Genomic DNA, 23,448 nt, shown 5'->3' with positions numbered 1-23,448 from the left:
GGAAATTTTCGTCGCAACTCTGCCATAACAATCTGGGCTATGTAAGACGTTGCCCCATCTTGTTGAAACCACACAGAGTTGAAAGGAATTCTCTTTCGGCGTAGTTCTGGATAGAAAAATTCTTTCAGCATTTTCAAATAACGGTCTCCAGTAACCGTAACGGTGTGACCATTTTCTTCAAAAAAATAAGGCCCGACAATACAGCGTGAAGAAACCGCACACCACACTGTCACGCGAAGAGGATGCAATTCCGTCTCGTGGAGTATCTGTGGGTTAGAAGTACTCCATATTCGACAATTTTGTTTGTTCAAATTGCCGTTTAAATCGAAATGGGCCTCATCAGACATGAAAAGGCAGTTTAACATGTTTTGGTCTTCTTCCACCATTTGCAGGATCTTCTGGCAAAATTCCAAGCGAATCGGCAAGTCTGCTGCATTCAGTTTGTTAACCATTTGAATTTTGTAGGGAAATAAGTCTAAATCTTTGTGCATTATTGTTTGCAAAGACTGTCGGCTGACACCAAGTTGAGCAGATAAGCTTCTTGTTGAAACCCTTGGATTGCTTTGTATAATAACAGAAAACTATGTGTTATGTTAAACTGTGATACTATAATAATTATAAACTTAATGCTTCTTTGTAGCAAATGCTATCAAGTTAATATTGTTTTGGCAACTAAGTAATTGCAGATTTTTTTTAGAAAATCAAACACAATTTTTCATGGAACTAAATAACTTTATTCTGTAATGTATTTCAGACAGCATCATAATCCCACGTTTATAAAACTTCTGGTTTTTATTAGCAAAAAACTGAATCATGTACGGATTGACATCATCATAATTATTGAAATTTTTACCATTCAAGGAGTTTTGTAAAGATCGAAACAAAAAGTAATCGGATCGTGCAAGGTCAGGACTATATGAAGGATGTGGCAAAACATCCCAAATAAGCTCCAATAATTTTTTCCGAGTGGCCAAAGATGTGTGTGGCCTTGCATTGTCTTGATGGGATACCATACTTTTCGATTTGTCAATTCGAGCCGCTTTTCTAACAGGTGGCGCAAAAGTAACCTTGCGATGTTTTTTGGCTGTAATTAAAAAAAAAAAATGAAAAACTTTGATTCTTCTTAATATTTAAATCCGACTTACAAAATCATAAATTTTCGGAGAGTTTGTCGCCAAATTTCACGAGCAGTTGGATTTAAACAGGTTGCTTGTTAAGAGAGTCACTCATTTTCGCGACACTACAAAAGTACAAACCAAGCGTGCCATCTTTCCAAACAATTGCCGTAGTCTTGGCAGTTCCCGAGTATATTCACGAAACTTAAGGGGTCCCGGTGGTCTAGAGTTCGAAAATTTAGGAAATTTTCAGGAATTTTCAGGACTTTTTTCACAATAAAAAAAATGAAAAACGATATTTAAATTTTTAGGCATTTTATTATTTAACTTATTTTACACACAAAGATGAAAAAAAATTTAATTTTAAAAATTGCGCTGAAGTTGACCCTCCTGAAATATTAGACCTGGACGGTGTTGTCCATTTGGCTCTTCTATTTATCTGAAACACAAAAACCAAAATGTTAATATATTAATCAGTATGACTGTAGCTATGTCCCGTATTATATTATGTAAAACCCTTAAGGTCGCCTATTGATGGAATGTATGTTAATGTAAGTGTAGGCATAGTATAAGATACACCCAATAATGTAAACGTAGAGTAATGCTAAGAAGAGATGTAGTATTAAGTAAAATAAGGCAACCCTAAATGACAAATGGAAGAAAGAATAAAATGGAAGTCACTTCCGCTTGGATCGTAAAAATAGCGAGTCGTTTTATTTCTATCAGAATTTAATCGTGAGCCATCCGGCTTTAAAATATCTGGAAATAACCTCAATTTACAACTCAGGTGTGGGGTTGTGCAAACGCAACCCAATAAACTACACATTTTAAAGATAACTTTAATATTTTGCGAGATAATGGCAAATATTCGCCAAGAACTAACTAACGTGCTGACTGAGGCTGGTGTGGAATTTCCAACTACAGCAACGACAACCCAATTGCGCCGATTGCTGCGGGATGTGGTAGGAGCCACTCGGAGCACGGAAATTTCAAGAAATGACGATAATTTAAATTCTGCCGCTACTGCTGGTACTGCCGCTGTTGATGCCACTGCTACTGCCGACGTTTTCACCTCTGCTGACGACACTGCCGGTACTGACACTAATGCTGCTACTAGTGCTACTGCCGCTACTAATGCTACTGCCGCTATTGATACTACTGCCGCTATTGATATTATTGCCGCTTCTGATGTTTTTGACTCTGCCGCTACTGATGTACGTGCCGCTGCTGACGTACGTGCCGCTGCTGACGCTACCAATATTAGAAACTGTGGACGGACTAGTATGTTTATTGGTCTAGATGAAGAGATCGCAGCTTTGCAAAAGCGGGTAGAAATTCTCAAGCTGGCCAAACAAATCGAAGAACTCGAAGGCCGTCCGAAAAATCAGAGTATACGGCGTCTGGAATTTGGGGACCTTGAACATGCCATCCCCAAATTCAGTGGAGATGATGTCACTTTAACGGTGAACCAATTCCTAAAAGATTTTGAGGATCTAATGGAATCGACTGGAGCTGACGACCGATTTAAACTGCTTGCACTTCGTCGTTCGCTGACGGGCACGGCGAAAGTTTTCCTGACGACAACAGTAGCGTTGAACTATGGTGCGCTAAGAAAAGCGCTAAAAGACGAATTCGACATATCCGTCACACGGCATGAGATATATAAGATGTTGGCACAACGTCGCTGGAAGCGGAAAGATGAGTCGCTGCACTGTTATGTGCTGACAATGCAAGCCTTAGGAAAACGAGCCAATGTCAGCGATCTTGAGGTTATTGATTTTATTATTGATGGAATCGGGAATGTCCCAAACTCGCATATCCTTATGACGGCCCGAACCTTAGACGAATTCAAGACGCTGGTGATCCGTTTCCAAAACAAATATTTTGCAGTTGGCACGGCACAGACAGCAGCTCCCAAAACAACAAAACCAGCAGCCGAACAAAAAATAAAGTGCTACAATTGTTCGAAGGATGGCCACATCAAACCCAACTGCCCTTACCCTATGCGACCAAATGACGCCTGTTTCCGATGTTGGAAGATGGGGCACGATCACCGATCCTGCCCGAACCCACCAAAAGTTTTGAAGCCCCGAGAAGTTGCTGCCGTACAAGTGGATACAGACCATGACGTGGCTGGCGCATTTAATTATGTAAGTATAGTATTAAAAACCGATGTTGAACCTTTAGTTATAGATTTAATGGCTTTATTTGATACCGGTAGTCCGACTAGCTTTATCCAGGAGTCACTGGTTCCTAAAGGGGTCCAAAAGGAATGTGTAAAGAGACCAGTTCAAAAATACAAAGGCATTGGGGGGAAATATATTGAAATACTTTATGTTTTAAAAACTTTTGTTAAATACTGTGGAAAAATTGAAGAAATTGAATTAAATGTAATTTCCAATAGAAATATGACTATGCCAATTATTTTGGGCCGTGACTTCCTGGGGTTGTTTAACATTAAATTATCAAAGGCACTGAAGAAATATAGTAAGCATAAGTTGTTTCAAATACGGTCCCTTATGGAGCCAAAAAGCTTAAATTCTGTAACCGACTCGAATGCATTTATCGCAGTTGCGGAACAGCATGAGTTAGGAAGAAACCATGCTAGTAAAATCATTCTAAATGATTCCTTGTCTTTGGGTGAGTTCACTGCCGTTGACGTACCTGACATTTTCCATATTGATTTTTCATCTGACGAATGTAATGTTGACGTGTGTCCTAACATGACTAAAATCTGTCGTGATAAATTAAAGCAGCTTATTAATGATAATTATTTAAAGTCAAAAATAAAGCCCGAACCATACAAATATGAGATGAAGATTCATTTGACAACTGACGTTCCTTTTCATTCCGCCCCCCGCCGATTGTCATATTTGGAGCGCAGCCAAGTGCAATCCATCATTGAGGAACTTCGTGAAGAGGGGATCATAAGACCGAGTGACTCGCCGTATGCCTCAGCCGTAGTATTAGTGAAAAAGAAGAGCGGTAAAATCCGTATGTGCATAGACTATAGGGCCCTTAACAAACTTACCATCAGGGATAATTACCCGTTACCTCTGATTGATGACTGTATCGAATATTTACAAAATAAAAGGCATTTTTCAGTATTAGACTTGAAAAGCGGTTTCCATCAGGTGCATATGGCCCCTGAATCCATACCATTAACTTCTTTTGTGACTCCAAATGGACAGTTTGAATTTCTGAAAATGCCATTCGGACTGAAGAATGCACCTGCGGTATTCCAACGATTTATCAATCATGTCTTTCGAGATATGGTTGATAATAGGAAAATTATTATTTATATGGACGATATTATTATCGCTACCGAAACATTTGACGAACATGTAGACCTGCTGAAGACCGTATTAACCAGACTTACCTTGCGCGCACTAAAACTCAATCTGGAAAAGTGTAAATTTGGATATGACGAAATCGAATATCTGGGGTACTCAGTAACCAGGACAGGAATACTGCCGAACAACTCCCATATTAAGAGTATACAAAATTTCCCTATACCTACTAACTCAAAACAACTGCAGTCATGCATAGGTCTGTTTTCTTATTTCCGCCGATTTGTACCTTCCTTTTCCCAGATAGCCAAACCTTTGCAGAACTTGCTTAAGAGAGACGCGCGATTCGAGTTTGATCAGGAGTGTATTGACGCATTTAACGAGTTAAAATTTAGGCTGACGCGGAGCCCAGTTTTGGCCATATATAGTCCCAAAAGGGAGACCGAATTGCATTGTGATGCAAGCAGCATAGGTTTTGGAGCAGTGCTATTGCAGCGGCAGGACGATGAAAGGTTTCACCCAATATCATATTTCTCCAAAACAGCAACAAGTGCAGAATCAAAATACCACAGTTTTGAGCTGGAGACGCTAGCAATCATATATGCATTGAGACGGTTTAGGACTTACTTAGAGGGTATTCCCTTCACAATAGTAACTGATTGCAACTCACTAACCTTAACTCTTGATAGGAGGCAGCTTAATCCCAGAATAGCTAGGTGGGCCCTTGAATTAGAGAACTTTAATTATAAAATAAGACATAAGCGAGGTGCTGCGATGGGCCACGTCGATGCATTAAGCAGGAGACAGATAGGTTTAATCATAGATGTGGATGATATCCAATTCCAAATACAAGTCGCACAAGAGCGAGATAACCATGTTAAGACTATACGAGACCGTTTGGAACGCGAAAATGTCACTGACTATGATCTAATGGACGGGGTTGTTTACAAAAGAAATCAAGACGGGAAGATGGCCCTATACGTACCTCATGAGATGGAGTCTAATGTCATACGCGTGATACATGAAAAAATGGGTCATTTAGCAACTGAAAAGACACATGAGAAGCTAAAATTGTACTACTGGTTTCCCAATATGAGATTAAAAGTGGAAAGGTTTGTAAGAAATTGTCTGAAGTGCATAATGTATGCCACACCCCCACAGAATAAGGAAAGAACTTTGTATCCCATCCCCAAAACTGCTTTGCCATTTGACACGATCCACTTGGATCATTTTGGACCATTACCATCGATTAGATCTAAACGTAAACACATTTTAGTTGTTGTTGATGGTTTCACAAAATTCGTAAAACTTTATCCGTGTAATACAACAAGCACTAAGGAAGTTATTAATGCTCTTGACAAGTACTTTAGTTATTATAGTAGACCAAGGAGAATTGTGACTGACCGAGGAACCTGTTTCACCTCTTTAGAATTTAGTTCATTTTTAACGAAACGAAATGTAAGTCATATAAAAGTTGCTGTAGCTTCTCCACAGGCAAATGGTCAGGTAGAAAGAGTAAATAGAGTTCTAAAGACGATGCTGGGTAAACTGACGGATGAAATTAAGCATGACGACTGGGTTAGTAAATTACTTGAGGTGGAATATGCCATGAATAACTCAATTCACAGTACCTGTAGGGATACTCCCAGTCGACTCTTGTTTGGCGTGGAACAAAGGGGAGTAATAGTGGATGAGTTTACCGAATACTTTCAGGATATGTTGTGCCCTGATTACGAACGAGATCTTACCCAGATACGAGACAGAGCATCTAAGGCTATTACAGCTAGGCAGGAGTATGACGTTAAGCGGGCTTCAAAGGGTAGCCCTAGTACCCAATACATCCCAGGTGATTATGTGGTCATAAGGAATGTAGACACCACGGCTGGTAGTAACAAGAAATTTATACCCCGATATCGAGGTCCTTATGTCATTCACAAAAGTTTAGGAAACGACAGGTATGTTGTCCGCGACATTGGCGCTTGTCAGCTCACCCAGCTTCCGTATGATGGGGTTATCGAGGCTCACCGCATAAAAAGGTGGGTTCAGCAACCCGATGAATGCATAGAGTTGGAAAGTGATCCCCTAGGAGATTATTCTTAGTTTGATGAACCGCGAATGATCGAGGGCGATCACTTATCAGGTTTGGCCGAGTTGTAAAACCCTTAAGGTCGCCTATTGATGGAATGTATGTTAATGTAAGTGTAGGCATAGTATAAGATACACCCAATAATGTAAACGTAGAGTAATGCTAAGAAGAGATGTAGTATTAAGTAAAATAAGGCAACCCTAAATGACAAATGGAAGAAAGAATAAAATGGAAGTCACTTCCGCTTGGATCGTAAAAATAGCGAGTCGTTTTATTTCTATCAGAATTTAATCGTGAGCCATCCGGCTTTAAAATATCTGGAAATAACCTCAATTTACAATTAGAATAAAAAAAATTGACAAAATGGCACGGTTTTGACTTTGACGGGTCGGGTTTTTTCAATTTTTTCATCAAAAAAATACGAAATGATTCAAATAATAATATGGGCTATAGCCATTGATGTTGTGAACAACATACTAAAATTTTAGACGAATAGTTGAATAGTTTTTTTTTTACAACACCAGGCCGAATGGAGGATAATTGAGTTTAAAATTTGAGGTACAGGAGCGCGCGGACCGCTCTCTACCTAGTTACTGGGCTATAGAAGCTATAATATTGGGAATTTCCGCATGAAAATTTCACAGATACTATACTTTCGAAATATACTTTTCCTACAGGGAATGTATGAGGCAGCGCTCACTTTTTGATGAATTAAACGCTGATGGCTGACGCTGTCGAGTGGTTGTTTCTTGAGTTCCTGGGGTTGGATGTATATAATTGTTTTTTGTGTAAACAAACCTGTTTTCAACGCTTTGCTGGGCGGTTTTGGTACACACAAGTTTTTGGCTTCTTATAAAATTATTAAAAAGTTTTTTAATAAGCGCTCAACGCGTGTGTAAATATCGTATGCGTTTGCGTGTGTGCTGGTTTGCTGTTTGTATGTCAGCACGCACCTCTACAAGGGTTAATGCGTTAATGAGTTCTTTGACGAAAAATTTCTTCACTGCGCGCAGTTTAAAACTTTTCGAAATAAGCTTATCTTCAGTGGATAAACATCAGTACACTTTGTATGCGTCTGTTTGTGCATATGTATGTGTATTCATTTTCACCGGTGCAGTTTTGGGTATATAATTTAAGACTTCACTTGCACGCGAAGAATTGAATTTCAAGCTTATTAAAATTGTATGTTTATTTAATTTTTTTTTTTTCTTTTTATACGCGTACCTATTGAATTTTTGTTTGGATTCTGTGTACTGTTACAGAAATTAAAGAGCTGAATTAATAGCTAATTAGTTTACTTTTTATAATCGCAATTAATACATTTCTGTAATTGATTGTTGAGTAAATGGCATACGATCGGCGCAAAGAAAAATGGCAAAACATAATCACTGAGTGGCAAATTATATAGGTAATGTGTGGAATTAAAATTTTTAACTTTAACCTTTGAATTTACTCCAAGCAAGCATTGGAGCTGATAAGCAGTGCGGTACTTCACCTAGTCAATAGACTGATAGCAAACATATGTAGGTTGACCAACCCAAAGGAAACTTGAAATAACGATGGCTACGACGCTCTCCGTTCTCTTCCACGGAGCTGAGCTGTGGGCGAATGCGCCAAAGGCAAATCGCCGGTGTAAGCTCTTGGCATCTGTAGAACGAACGGCAGCTCTGTTGTGTTCAAAATAGGAAAATGCGAATACTCCACATGCATATACGGTGGAGCAGAGAGACATAACTTTATGTTAAGAAATGAAATAAATAAACCATCTGCATATCTGTTTTACCATTTTCGCAAAATATTGTCAAATATAGAACACTTTAGAAAAAAATCGTATCTGTATCAAATAGGGTGTGAGTGAATGTATGTATAAAAATTAAAAAGCACCCAGATCTGGTCAATAAAGTGCATACATACATATTCAGGCTGATTCTGGAATCCAAATGAAAGTAAATATAAAAGTTATCCTAAATACGAGTGAGTTCAATTTTAATGTTCAAAAAAACGAATTACGTTTTCATTTTTTAATCTCGTATTTGACTTACTTTAAAAACGGGCATTATGGAAGGTAGCTGTTAATTTAACCAAAACAAATACCATAATGCATTTTTTAATGAAAAGGGAACATATGAATGAGTGCCTTAACTACTACTACGGATATTTTCATAGAAAATGAGAGACTTGCCGAAGGAATCAAAAAGCTGATGGTGTTCGCAATTAGTATCATTATTTTAACAAATAAGTATAAAAGGTTCGTATCCAACTACCGAACCAAAAAAGTACTTTTGTGACGTATCTGGGTACGAGATAGCGATATCCAAAAAGTATTCTCTTCAAAACGTAGGAATACTCGCAGCTATTGGTTGCGTAGACGGAGCGTTAATCTCCTTCTGTCTTTGTTCGCCCAATGCCGTCGGTGGATGGCCGAAATTGTCCATTTGAGTATATTTTTTCGGATCTCATCAGACCGTTAAATGCAAACTGACGTCTCCGGCGTCATTACAGTATATTATTTATCAAAAAACTGAGATTGTGTTTGTGATACTCGTATACGAAAAACATCAGCACAGGCTTCGCTCACATTACTTTGTTGCCGTCTAAACAACCACTGATTGGTCGAGTAGGCTGATTGGAATAGTATGTGAATACTAAAAACCAACAACAAAAAATGTTAACGCTGTATTTTTCGTGTTCCAATGTTCGCTCAATAAATTGTAGTATTTCCCTTATTTTACTAAGATTTATTCTCTCCTCTGGTTTAATACAAGAATGATAGAAAGAAGATTGCGCCCATCAGAGAGTGCGTGACGTCACGTTTTTCCGAGTTGTGCAGTATTGCCAACCATTTGCTCTTTGCAATAAATTTAGTGCTTTTTTATACCGAAAATACGAAAATTTTGAAGTTTCGTGTTTGTTTCTTTTCTTTTTAATTTAAAGCTACCGAAACTTTAAGTTAAAAAACTGTATTATTATACTAAAGAAGGTTAAAAAAAGCCACTCTGAGAAGATTTTTGTGTTAATGAAAATTAGTTGGTTCTTATATACTTTGATATTTTGTTAGTGTGAATTTAATTTTTTGCTTCTTTTAAGGTTATGCAAGAATATTAAATGCCCCTTTCTCAACTCCTCTTAAGATTGAAAGCCTTTTTACACATTTTAAAAGGCGTTTGAATTTACTGAATGCGGATTAAAACCATAGAAGTGTAATAGTTTCTTCCGGTCATCAATCCTTAGTGGGACATAGTGCATCAAGAGGTGTATTCATTGTAAAAATAAGCCACAAAATACCAGAAAATACTAAAGAAACCATACTGACATTTTTACAAAAAGAGTACTTATCTACATATGTTAAAAAAAAATGAAACCAGTCTAACGGTTAGACTTGATAGAAGTGAAACCTTCCGTAAAACAAACTGAGAGAGAATAAGACGAAAGCAGCATTAGGAGCGGGATAATTATAGGTTCATTATAATATTGCTATAAAGTTCATATTTTATTTTCTTCATTTTATCATTATTCATCCTCAATGTTTTCAATTTCAACAAATGATACGAGTGGCTTATGATAGATAAAATATGATACAAATGCTTTGGTTTCGATGTTGTCAAAAAAAATACCCAAACGGACCGAAGAAACAGACTTACAAATTTCTTCCATTTTCGTCTACTTGTTGTATTCATATAAAAATTTAAGTCTCTTCCCACCAAAGCTAAATGTATTAGTATATTTCTTCTTGTATTTATTCAAGGCTGAAATCCCGGCGGTACTGCAATACCGGGCCAACCCGTGGCAGAGGTGCAGAGCAAGCCCCTAAAACACTCCGCCCATTTTCAAAAATTAGTTTAACATTTGTCGTCCTCCGATGGAGGATCTACCAGATGTTAAGCTGATAGCCACACTACCTAGTCAATACATTTTAAATAATAAACCTAATAAACCTTTTGAGAATTACACGCTCACAAAAAAAAATTAATGTACGAAATATTTATACCGATTCACTTAAACTGACTTTCAGTATCTAAAACAAAAATAGAAAAGCCAAAAAACTGTTTTCAATAAATAATCAGAAATGTCCTACAATGCAAATTTCAAAAAAAAAAAAAATTTTATTTCTTGTGATTCGAACCAAGAATTTTGGATCCGAAGCTCACATTGCTAGCCGCTCGGCTATCGCGCCATACTGTCGGTGCTGGCCTAAAAGTTATTTAGTTCGTCGCTACGTTTATATGTTGTAATTCGTTTCACTTTTTCCCAAATCACTCCCAACGATTCTAAAGAAGTTTTCACTTCAAAAATTAATGTACGAAATATTTATACCGATTCACTTAAACTGACTTTCAGTATCTAAACCAAAAAACTGTTTTCAATAAATAATCAGAAATGTCCTACAATGCAAATTTCAAAAAAAAAAATTCCATTTTCGTCTACATGTATTCATATAAAAATTTATGGCTCTTCCCACCAAAGCTAAATGTATTAGTATATTTTTTTTTTGTATTTATTCAAAGCCGAAATCCCGGCGGTACTGCAATACCGGGTCAACCCGTGGCAGAGAAGGAGCAAGCCCCTAAAACACTCCGCCCATTTCCAAAAATCAGTTTAACATTTGTTGCCCTCCGATGGAGGATATATCAGATGTTAAGCTGATAACCACACTACCTAGTCAATACATTTTAAATAATAAACCTAATAAAACTTTTGAGAATTACACGCTCACAAAAATTATTTATATCAACATATAATATAACGCTTCGTAACTAAATAACTTTTAGGCCAGCGGCGACAGCATGGCGCGGTAGCCGAGCGACTAGCAATGTGGGCTTCCGATCCAAAATCCTTGGTTCGAATCACAAGAAAAAATAAAAGTTATTTTTATTTAGTTCGTCACTACTTTTATATCAACATATAATATAACGCTTCGTAGCCAAGTTGGTCGCTTTTTTCGTTTCACTTTTCCTCAAATCACTCCCAACGATTCTAAAGAAGTTTTCACTTCAAAAAGTAAAGCTAAATAAAACTGAGTGAATTATTTAACTAATTATTAAAAAATGTATATTTTACAAAATTATAAACATGACATTTTAATTAGAACAGGCTAGAAAAATGTCACGAAGAAAGAACTTAAACTCCGAGACTAAATAACAAAAGAAATGCTAAATCAAGTTACGAAAATGGTAATCTGGCCATATTGGTGCTAAAATCACGTAACTCGTTGTCAAATTCGCTGAGAGCAAAGTAACGGGACCACGATAGGCGCCATCTCATTACTCTTTCCATCGTGGGTTTAATATGCAGTGCTCTCATTATTTCCATCGCTCATTTTTTAGCGGATGTCATTCGTCAGCGTGATGCATAAGCAGCGAGGAAACGTGAGAAATCATCAGTGGCTTCGCGGAAAAAAATTGTTCGGATTCAAAAGCGGAACCTGAACGCAAGCATACAAGCATAGAACTTATAATGAGGCAGATGGATTGCCACTCTGAATAAATGTGAAAGCTGTTCCAGGGTGTGCCACAGTTCCAAACGGGGGGATTTTTTTAGTCACTGAGCATACCATTGCTGCGACACTAGGCATTTGAAGCCTCCTCATCTTCAAAAAAAAAAAATAATGTTTTGGTAAACGTTTTACCGATTTTAAAACAAAATGTAATATTAACACTTTGTTCGAAATTATTTTTGTACCGCTGACACAAGCATACTGACACTTTAAACGCAATAACTTCACTTCCACTGAACCGAATGTAACCAAGCTTTCACTGGAAGTCAGCTAGGGATGTAACTTCCAACGCACTAACTCATTAAAAAGATGGCACCATCAAAAACATTTTTATGGCGCCAGTCTTGTTTATTTTGGACTTCACCTTGTAATAAAAGCCACCATCAAAAATTTGCGCGATACGAAACTGGTATTCTTGTCATTTTCGCCAAATGAATGTTGCCTGTTATTGTGCATTCCGATGGCTTATGGCACGTGTGTGGCCGCAACGGGCACATTGTTCCGAATTCGCCCTACTGCGCATAAATGTTACTGTTCACAATATATTATATCTAACCAAATATATAAATATTAGCTTGAACACATCTTACACGGCCGCCGAAACCTAATAGATTAGTGCGTGACCACCATTCGGGAGTGCGTAGGTTCGAATCTGAGTGCATGAAACAGCAAAATGAAAGAAAAGGTTTTTTCTAAATGCGGTCGCTCCTCGGCAGGCAATAGCAAACTTCCGAGTGTATTTCTGTCATGAAAAATCCCTTCATAAAAACTATTTGACGTTCCGAGGCTTAAAACTATACATAGGTCTCTCCATTTATGGAAAAACAGCAAGACGCACGCCACAAACTGTATAAAAGGTCTGGAGACCCAACGCATTACTCAAAATTTCAATGCGATTTAAAAGAATTTAACTGTTTGAATAAGTTCTTATATAGAAATTACTTCTTGAATTTCGAAAACAATATTATTTCGGATTCGAAGGCCCATTGGCAATTCATCAAATCAAAAAAGTCTTGCTCAACGGTGTCAAACAATGTTTTTTATAATAGTAAATAGGCAAATTCTGTCATAGAATCTGCCAATTTATTTGCCGATTTTTTGTGCTCTATAGTAATTTTGAACCCGACTTGGACTTCGATTCTAGTTTGCCCTCTAATAGTTTTTCACCTCTTAATTTTGGGACATTGTGCCTATCTGTTACTGATGTCGTCAAGGGTATTATGAAGCTCAAGCCTACATTAAAAACTGACTCGGATGGCCTTTCGGGCATCTCGCTGAAGAACTGCTTGTGTCTCGCTGAGCCCCTTACGATTATATTTAATAAATCCTTGTCCTCCGGTATCTTTGTTGTCGACTGGAAATTTACTTCCGTTACGCCTATATTTAAGAGTGGAAATAAAAACGATGTTAGCAATTACAGACCGATTTCGAAGCTTTCTCAAAACTTTTTGAGACAACTGTGAATGATAAGTTATATTTTGCTGTCAAAGTCCTAATATCTTCCAACCAGCATGGTTTCGTTGCAAGTCGCTCCACTGTCACTAATTTGTCTATTTTCAATGATTACTGCATTTCACCTTCCAGAACAGATCTCAAGTTGATACAATTTATACAGACTTCTCTAAAGCGTTTGACAAAGTATCGCACCAAATTCTGTTGTCGAAGCTTGCGTCATTGAGTATACACTTCACGTTTTTATCGTGGATCAAATCATATTTGTCCAACAGGCACTGCGTTGTAGCCGTTGATAATACAACATCCCGTGCATTTATTGCGTCCTCGGTGTCCCCCAGGGAAGTATTCTAGGACGCCTTCTATTTATTCTCTTTATTGACGATATTGGTTCATGCTTTTCTTTTGCTGAACACTTGTTGTATGCTGATGATCTTAAAATATTTGCGGTGATTAACAGTGTTAGTGACTCTGAAAGTTTGCAAACCGACTTGCATAATGTCCGGAACTGGTGCTATTTAAACCGTTTGTCACTAAATATAAGCAAATGCTTTCACGTAAAATATGCTAAATCAAACAACACTTTGCATACTTCGTATAGTATTGTGGCTTACCTTTGCAATCCGTTGAGGAAATTAAAGACTTAGGCGTTATTTTCGACTCTAAGCTGAATTTCACTAGCCATGTTAACCACGTCATAAGACGATCATATGCGATGCTAGCATTCGTACGCCGAAATTGTTCTGCATTTACCAACCCAAACACTCTCAAAACATTGTACTGTGCTTTTGTTAGATCAACATTAGAGTACCTATGCCGCTGTTATTTCAAGACCGTACCAAATAGGTCTGTCTAATCGGATTGAGAGAGTTCAGAAAGTTTTTCTTCGTTTTGCGCTCCGATCTTTAAACTTTTCTGAACCTGTACCATCGTATCGCTCTCGATGTTTATTAATTGACTTAAAACCACTTGATAGCAGACGATCTATTCTATCGTGCTCATTTATTATTCGTATCATTTCTGGATCTATTGATTGTCCTTCCCTTTTAAGTAAAATTCAATTTAATATACCCAATATGAGGCTCCGACAGCACGAAACCTTTAAAATTGGCTTCTCGAGAACCAACTAAGGGGTGAATGCTCCGATTCCTAGGGCATGTGCAGATTGAAATATGTTTTTCAATTCTTCTGGAGCTGATTTTACATGGCCGTATGGCATCTTAGACAACCATCTTAAATCGTTCTTTTCTTAGTAACTACTAAACTATTGTACATTAACTTAACACAGTCTGTAAGAATTTTTCCTTTCAAAGACAATAAATAAATAAAAAAATAGAAGGAGGAGCTCGGCCAAATACCTAACAGAAGTGTAGATGCCGATCATTTATTAATTTTTTATTATTTTCATCTTGCGCACCGTACGAACTTGTTATCTTCAGTGACCTTCCGTAAAATTGTGTGCCTCAAATTTTTTTGCCACATTTTATCCATCTAATTTCCTCTTTCATAATCTTTCATTGCAGCTGTTTTGAAAATGGGTTATACTATATGTGTCCATTCAAGTTAGAGTTAAAGGAATAAAATATGCTAAAAAAAAAAATTCCTCGTTAAAAATACTGTAGAAGTCTAAAGGCAAACATTTCATTTTAAGTCGTTTTATACGTCATATTTTTGGTGAACTAATTAAACTGTAACCTTACTTACTTAGCAAGCAACTACAACCGTTTGTCGGTTTTGGCCGCTTCGAAAATGTTGCTTCAATCACCTCTGCATTGCGCGCTTTGACGTCAGTTAGAAACACCAAGAGCGGTCAGGTCGTCGTCGACTTGGTCTTTCCAATGTAAATGACGACGTTATTTTTTACGAGTTCCATTCATTCATTTTATTTTGAAAAGAGCTCCTTCTTTGCTGTTACAATATTGTCCATTCGCTCAATATGACCTAGTCAGCGCGGCCGCTGAATTTTAATGCGCTTCACTACTTCGATGTCGGCGTAGATCTCGTACAGCTCGTAGTTCCATCTTATTCGATTTGCATCATTCGCGGGAATCGGACCATAGATTTTGCGAAGAATTTTTCTCTCGAAAGCTCCTAATAACCGCCCATTGGTGTTCATCAATGTCCAGGACTCAAAACTATACAGTTAGAGCTGGGAGATGAGTAAATTTTTTTCACTGTAACACCTCGTAAAAATTCCATCCCTCTGGGCCAGTGCAAGACAACCTCGACAAACCTCGTCTGGGAGACATCCTCTTTCATAAATATTTGTTTATTAGTATTAAGCAGCATTTTTGTTAAAATTTTGTACAAGGAAAGGAATCAGAGAAAGAAATTGTATTTCTTTTTGGAAATATGTGCAACACCACTTACTTCAATATGAATATGAATATCAATGTAACTTTTTGGCAAAATTTGGTATGCGCATTGCCTTGAAAACTTGCTCAATTATACAGACGCATACACAAAAGCATCTTGGGTCTGTCAAGAATCGCATTAAATTCTAATTAATCATTCTTTACATTTGAAAAATAAACTTAGTCCTGCTACCAGCCAGTTTGAACGCATTTCGATGCATTGGATGCTACAACAGCTGTATGTTGCTTATCTGTCGGATGCACACATACACGTATACACCCTGCCAGCAAACTTAATTACCCAAAAAAATATGCAGCCAGAATCCGCAACAACCGGACTCTTTCTCTGAGAATATCAATGATGAAAAAAACGAAAAGTTTTGAAAACGCGTTACTCTCTTTATGTACTCTGTATACACAAAAGTGAGTGTGCGTCAAGGCGCCACCATTTGCGGAAAACTTTTGCGTGAAAATATATTTGCAATTCTTATCGCAACAGCAAAAAAAGTTAAGAACTGGCAAAAAGAACAAATATCAAAGGAAAAAATTAAAATAATACGGCATTAACATATTTGAAGCGCAGCCGAGCGAGTGAGCTAGTGGTCAATGTGGGCGCATAGTTTTAGGCGTGCAGGCGTACAAATCCAGGATTTAATGTAGCAAAGTGTGTAAAAATGTTGCCAAAACAATGCGAGTATGCAAATGCACTGCTTGTGAGAGCGAAGCAAATAAAAAAACTACAGCAAAGCAGTGTGTAAGATGGCTGTCCGATTGTTGGCGGATAAGGAGATACGCTAGCAGTGGCATTGGAGCTGGTTGCTCTTGGACGACGCTTTTGTATTTTTAATGAGCAACAATGACGAGATCACATCCAATACACCAACAGCTCTCTGTCCAGCACTCGGCATCTTGTGAAAGTGAAAAATTATCAGCGGAGAAAAAGATAAGCGCTCCAAGGCATGACTGTCGCATCACTTCCTATGCTCCTGCGCTTCCGACCAACCACCCGACCACGAACTGACTTATAGTGTGAACGTATATTTTATTTGGCGCCAACGCCGCTGTTGCTGTTGCTGCTCCAGCGATTATACGCGCACTCCATCTACTCTGGTGCGCTTTCCCCCCAGCCGTATTGTGGCTTTGCGGAGTTTTGGTTTTAGCTCGGATTTCCATAATGAAACATTTTTATTGCCATTGGCACTTCATTAAACTAAACTCATGAATATTATGAATTTTCTTACATTTTTCTGACTTTCAATGCAATGTGCCACAACAACAGCAACAACAACAACAGCAGCAGCGGCAGCAATAGCAATAGCGTTTGGTTAGTATGAGTTGTGTGCGCGTAGCAAGAAGTATGAAATGACAAGCGCTCAAGTAAGCCAAGGCGCCGCAACGACCGCAAGCCGAAAGGATGTCGAAGAAGAGAAATCGCTTTTGGCATTTTTGCTGTTTACTTACGCTCTTCCGTTTTTCTGCTATCTATCCAACCATCTCTGTACGTATCTATGTATGTAAGCAGTTTGTGGCTTTGTGGCAGTTCCCACCATGGGCTACCAGAAACAACAACAACCAGTGGTATTGTAGTAGTTGGTGTTGTTGTTGTTGTGCTTCAGCTAGTTCTGACGTAGTGATAAGGAACTTATCATTCATGCATCAAGAGGAATAAACGCCCAACTGATTGAGATTGTGTGCCATAAGGGCGTTTGTATAAATGTGTATTTGTATTTTATATTTGCGCATTAGGGCGTTCCGTAATACTACGAAATATATTTTTCATGCAAAAAATTCAAATAAAAGATTTATTTGTAAAATTTATTTAACACTCTTTCTACCAAATGTGGGGAGAAGGCGCCTTTGAAATTTTATCTTTATATTATTCTCTGACTGTAATCACATTTTCTCGATTCATGTTTTGACTGTATATAAACTTTTCAATTTTTTTGGCAGTACAATTTTCATTCAGCTGATGCTAGATTTGAATATACGTACCTCGTACACCTATTTCTACCATGGCGTGTATTTTTGACACCTTAACGATTTTACAACATTTTCAAATTTTAAGGGGCCCCGGTGGTCTAGAGCTAGAAAATTTAGGGTATTTTCTGGATTTTTTTTTTACAATAAAGTTCTTTTCCCACAAATTCTTTCTTTTTTGGCGAATTGGTTTCCCGCAAACGTCTCATAGCCTGATGTACAATACCGTTGTAATCTATAAAAGCTTGAGCGTTGATTGCTTTTTGAGAACGACGTGGCTTTTTGGTCTTGGAGCTCTCCAGCCACTCGCCTGAGGTCTGGATTGCTTGTCGTAGTCATAAACCAACGTCTTGTCTCCAGCAATGATAAATGTGGGGTTGATCTCAACCTTGGAAATCATGTTTTTATGATATTAACGCACTTCGTCACTACGTTCGTCAACTTCGATGAACTCACGATCTCTTCTGAAGCGTTCATGTCACTCGTAAGCGGCTAATTGCTTTAGAGCATCATTACCGAAACAGGTCCCCAACATTTCTATGGTATTCGCACCACTGAATCCATTTTTTACGTTCAAATGCAAACTCGTTGTCCCAAACTTAAAATTGTAAAAAGCCGAAAACACGTGCAGAGGTAAATTTACACAAGACGGCGCAATTTTTACAAATGTCGAGCAATGGCAATAAAATTTTGGTGGGAATGTTAACCACAGATGTGGCAACCTAACAAATAGAACACAGAACTCAATTCAGTTGACTTAGAGCATCACCGGGCAATTAGTTGTTCTCAAATCTGCAATATTGTTTCTCAATAGAACCTCAATTGAAGAATCAAATCGTTCTCAACAAAAGGAAATTTAGTTCACAACTCAAGCTCTAATGTGATTATGCATGTAGTCTCAAACATATTAACAAAATACTGAAATCAAAATAGCAACATAATTTCTAGCTTGTTTAATGTTTACTTGTAATTGAGATCAGCTATCTAACCTTTAAGTAAATATTTATTGACCTTTAGGTAGGTAGGGGAATTATTTGAAGTACCCAGTGAGCTTAATCGTTTGGCTGCCAAGCAGAGGCGTAGCGAGCTTTTTCAGCGCCTGAGGCAAGGTGACAATTTAGCACCACGAAAAAAAAGTTCTATATTATATCCGTACGATTTCGGCGCCCTCTTGGTCTGGCGCCTGAGACGGCCGCTTTACTCGCCTCGCCCTCGCTACGCCTCTGCTGCCAAGTCCGAACATTTACAGAGAAAGTCCTCAATAGACTCCTTCTCGGAAAGGTCCCCACGGCTTCTGCAACAGGGTTTAAATGGTAAACCTACTTTTCCGCGTGTGTGCCTATCGTCCAAGGGCAGGTAAATACAGCTACGAGTTTGGGAATTGAATGGCGTAGAGGACTTTCAGGGTCCTCCGTTTATCGTATTGGGGTCAAAGGATTTTCGAAATAGCACATAAAGAAATTGAGCTCCATCTTTTTTGCCCAGATCAGAGAAACCCCAGCTAGAGATGGAACCCAGATTTAATCTCCTCCTTACAAGAGTTGACTAGTTTGGGCCTGCACCATGGCGTCATCAGAGCCTTGACCGCACCTTAATTTCTCCCTCGCTCTCACGTTCCCTAGCATTTTGCATGCCTGCAGGATCGCAAAGACTTCTGCCTGGAAAGCACTAGCAGTATTCGGCAATTTTAAGAAAATAAATAAATTAGCTGATTTAGAGATAATACCTGCTCCGACTCCCGATTCCATCTTGGAGCCGTCATTGAAGGCAGAGGTACCAGGGGGTGTTTAGATTTCCCCATCGTTCCAGTCTACTCGGTCCTGTCTACTTGGAAAGATTGCCCTAGCACGGCCTTTAAACTTCAGTTTGCGGATAGAGAAATCTGTCCGAAGTCGAGAGAAATAAAGGTTTAACTGCCTAAAGAGGCTATCATGTCCCTTGCGAGATTGCTTCTAGAAGCCAACCTCCTTTAACCTGATTACACCTTGAGTAGTGACGGAAATAAGGTAAAATTCCATGAAAAGTAAGTGCAAAACGACATTCAGGGTAGCACTGTGACAAGTTCTACATTCTCCAGTGATGCCAATACAGGCACCCTCCCCAATTTAGTGTTGTTATAGTCCTTTCAAAGAGTCTCCCACCAAACCAGGTATCCATACGTTAAGATTGGCAGAAGCATTATATTGTACATCCACAGCACGACCTGTGGCTTGAGTCCCCATATTTTGCCGAACTTAGATTTAGATAGATTAGGAGAAGAAAGCTATACTGGCATGCTTTACCCGAATTTCAATGCGTAGGTTCTATTGGAGTTTGGAGCCAAGTATCACTCAAAGATACCTAACATCCAATTAAAACGTGAGTACGTAGTTATTTAATTTGGAAAGTTTAAAGTGTTGAGGTTCATATTTTCTGGTCAGTTGCACCAGCTCCGTTTTGATTGAGTTGCGACCGAGTACAGACAGTGAACTTTCCAAAATCTCTGCCATGACTGAGGGAAACGGTCCCGATACCATTGGGACCACGTCATTGGAGTAGGCTACTACCTTAACCCCACCCTTATTTAATCCAGTTAGAACTTCCTCAATAGCAACTAGCCAAAGGAGAGATGAAAGGACACCACCCTGAGGCGCCCCCCTATGCACGAATATTGTGACCTTGGTTCCCCCTTTTTAAGGCTTGTGCATATAATTTTAGGTGTTAGAAAATTAAATTTTTAACAACTACTTTGAGTGCTGCAAAACCACCACAAGAATATACATATCTATGCATATAAGTGTGCATGTAGGTATGTATTCCGGTGTGTTTCGTTATGTTTATAAATTGCATTTTAATTGAAAACCTTACCTGAAACCTAACAAATAATTATATAAGCGCATTCAAAATTATCGAATTTCAATTAAACGGTTCGACTATAAAAACCACTGCTATCCTGCCAAGAAAGTACAGTTATCCAATAAATTCGTTCCTGCTCATCTGCGTGATGTCTTTCGATACAATTGCCAATTCGCGTTACATAACTCGTGTGCTAACAATTTTGGGTCTTTGGCCCATGGCCAATGGCACTGGCACATGGTTTGGACGATACTATCGCTATTACCAATTTTTCCTACACTTGACATTCACTTTCACGCTAGCGCTGCTCATGTGGCTGGAAGTAGTTTTGAGTGAAAATGTAGAGTATGCCACTCAAATATTGAAGATGGTGCTCACCGAAACATGTCTCATCGTTAAAGTACTTAGCACCTGGTGCCATGCGCGCACAACTCGCGAATTACTGCACGAATGGGAGAAGAGTGAATATTTGGTGCCTCATACACGGGAAGAAAGATTCATGTGGCGGCGTGCGCAACGCGTCTATTACAAAGTAATGGGTGTCTACTTAATTTGGAGCATTAGCGCACTGATTTTAGCTTTCTTATCAACTTGCTTTATGAAGACACTTCAATTGCCGGTTCCATATTGGGTACCGCGAAAATGGCGCGAGAACAATGCTTGGCCCACATATGTGTATGATTTCCTGGCCTTAGCTTTCACTTGTTTGTGTAACACCGAAATCGATTTGTTCCAAACCTATTTAATTTTGCATTTGACGGTTTGTTTGCGGTTATGCGGTATGCGATTGGAGCGCTTGGGCGATATCGGCACAGATGTTGGCATAAACAGGGAGCTTGTGAAAATAATTCAAATGCATCAACGGGTGAGACAGTAAGTTTTTGAAGGCAAGCTGCCAAGTACTAATTATATTTTCCTTCTGTTATTTATAATGAAAAATACTTTTTGTTTAGAATGGCCAAAAGCTGCGAGAAAGTGGTATCGCTACCTGTGCTGGCGCAAATTATACTCAGTTCGATGATTATTTGCTTCACAATCTACCACCTGCAAAGCGTAAGTTTTATCACCAGGAATTTTTTAAAATAAAATTTAATAAACATTTATAACTGATTGTAAATTATACAGGCAAGTTTAAGCGATAACCCTGCCGATTTTTTCGCCATGCTGCAATATGCCATCGTTATGTCGCTGCAGATATTCCTGCCGTGCTATTTTGCCAACGAATTGACGGTAGAATCACAGAGTTTGAGTAAACATCTCTACAATGCCGATTGGATTGCCATGTCTGCCTCTAATCGACGACTTATTTTTCTTTATATGGAATATTTGAAGCTGCCATTGGTGTTGCATGCAGGCAATTATTTTAAAATTGGACTGCCAATTTTTTCCAAGGTACTCATTTCATTGGCGGATTGTGAAAGACTTGAATTGAATTTTTTTTTCAGACTATGAACAATGCCTACAGTCTTCTGGCGCTTCTAGTCAATGTGAGTGATGATGGCAAGTAGAGGGCGCTGACGCTCTTGCGCGGAATATGAATAAAGACACATTAATCTGTATGCATAGATATCTTACGTAAGCCACTTTGAAAAATGCACTAAATTTAATTGTTGAATATGCCTACACACATATCTTTATCTTATAAAATAAAGTATCGAAATATCTACATACAGCTGTGAACATGAAAATACAAGTGAACATTTTTTTCCTATAAATCATACAAGAGAAAATTTCAATACCAATTATCTACGAAGGGTTAAGGATTGCAGATGTGTAGAGTTTGTCTTAATAAATCGGGCAACTACGTAAATAAAAAATGTTGGGTATGGGAATAAGTTTCCGTCCTTTCTTAGCGAAAATTACGAATAATTTAAACAATTAAATCATGCATGATATTATGTGAAGTATGTGGCATTAGAAGCTACAACTTTACTCCACCTTTCAGGCAGCATACAGAATCCTCTGACGAAAAATTCGAGTTCTTTTGACTTGATCCATTCATTGAGCCATTTTGAGATGCTCTCGTAAAAAGCGAACCGCCCTACAATAAGGGCTGAATGTATTAGTCCGAAGGTGCAATGCCTGGGGAATACGGCGGGTGGGGCAAGATTTCCCAATTCAGTCCCTCTAAATATTTCTGAACCGATTTAGCAATGCGACCAGCGCGGCGTTATCATGCAGCAAAATCAGTTTGTCCTCTTTACCGCCGTTCCGGCCGCTTTTCTTTGAGAGCTCGATTCAAACGCATTAGCTGCAGTCGGTAACGATCGCCAGTAATGGTTTTAGATGGAGTTCATAATCCCACCTTCGAAGCATGAATTTTTTTTTTCCCTCTCGATGGAACTGGTTCAACTGGCAGGGTTTTCATCATAATCAAGGGCCGGTGCTGATTTTGAATAAAATATAATTTTTTTAGAAAATTATTGTCATTTCTCTTTATTATGGTAATACTGGTGTGATTCAATTACGTATGGAATAAAATATTGGCCAAATAGCCGCCGCGGCCTCTGCGGCACACCTCCTTCGGATGGTCCAAATTTTCGATGACGCTGAGGCATAATTGAGGTTCTATGCCATTAATGTGCCGAATTGTCTCATTCTTTAGCTCTTGAATTGTTGCTGGCTTATCGACGTACACCTTTTTCTTTCAAATAACTCCAAAGAAAGAAGTCCAACGGTGTCTTCTTAGGTGTGGTTCACATTCAACATCGGCCCTTGAATTTTTCATCGCCAGTAACGATGCGATGCAGAACACCCTTTCTTTTCTACCGTTCAAGAACCAAACGTTTCTCGTCTGCCATAAATATTGATCAATATACGAGACGTTCCAGCTTGTTCCGCAAAT

At 38.5% G+C, this 23,448-nt stretch overlaps 1 protein-coding gene and 2 pseudogenes across 1 annotated transcript; 1 reads left to right on the top strand and 2 right to left on the bottom strand.

The window, feature by feature from the left end:
- Positions 1 to 10,227: 10,227 nt before the first annotated feature.
- On the bottom strand, positions 10,228 to 10,413 carry LOC129246572 (U2 spliceosomal RNA; annotated as a pseudogene).
- A 573-nt stretch (positions 10,414 to 10,986) lies between these two features.
- On the bottom strand, positions 10,987 to 11,170 carry LOC129246539 (U2 spliceosomal RNA; annotated as a pseudogene).
- A 9,581-nt stretch (positions 11,171 to 20,751) lies between these two features.
- On the top strand, positions 20,752 to 22,196 carry LOC129246092 (odorant receptor 94a-like). The gene is made up of 4 exons (XM_054884627.1): positions 20,752 to 21,476; positions 21,557 to 21,656; positions 21,729 to 21,995; positions 22,049 to 22,196. Exons 1-4 carry the CDS (start codon positions 20,752 to 20,754, stop codon positions 22,109 to 22,111), a joined length of 1,155 nt encoding a protein of 384 aa, XP_054740602.1. The 3' UTR covers positions 22,112 to 22,196.
- Positions 22,197 to 23,448: the final 1,252 nt, after the last annotated feature.

This window comes from Anastrepha obliqua, chromosome 4 (assembly GCF_027943255.1).
Source record: "Anastrepha obliqua isolate idAnaObli1 chromosome 4, idAnaObli1_1.0, whole genome shotgun sequence".
NCBI lineage: Eukaryota > Metazoa > Arthropoda > Insecta > Diptera > Tephritidae > Anastrepha > Anastrepha obliqua.
Note: the sequence above shows the minus strand (reverse complement) of the source record. Positions and strands in the feature narration are given on the sequence as shown.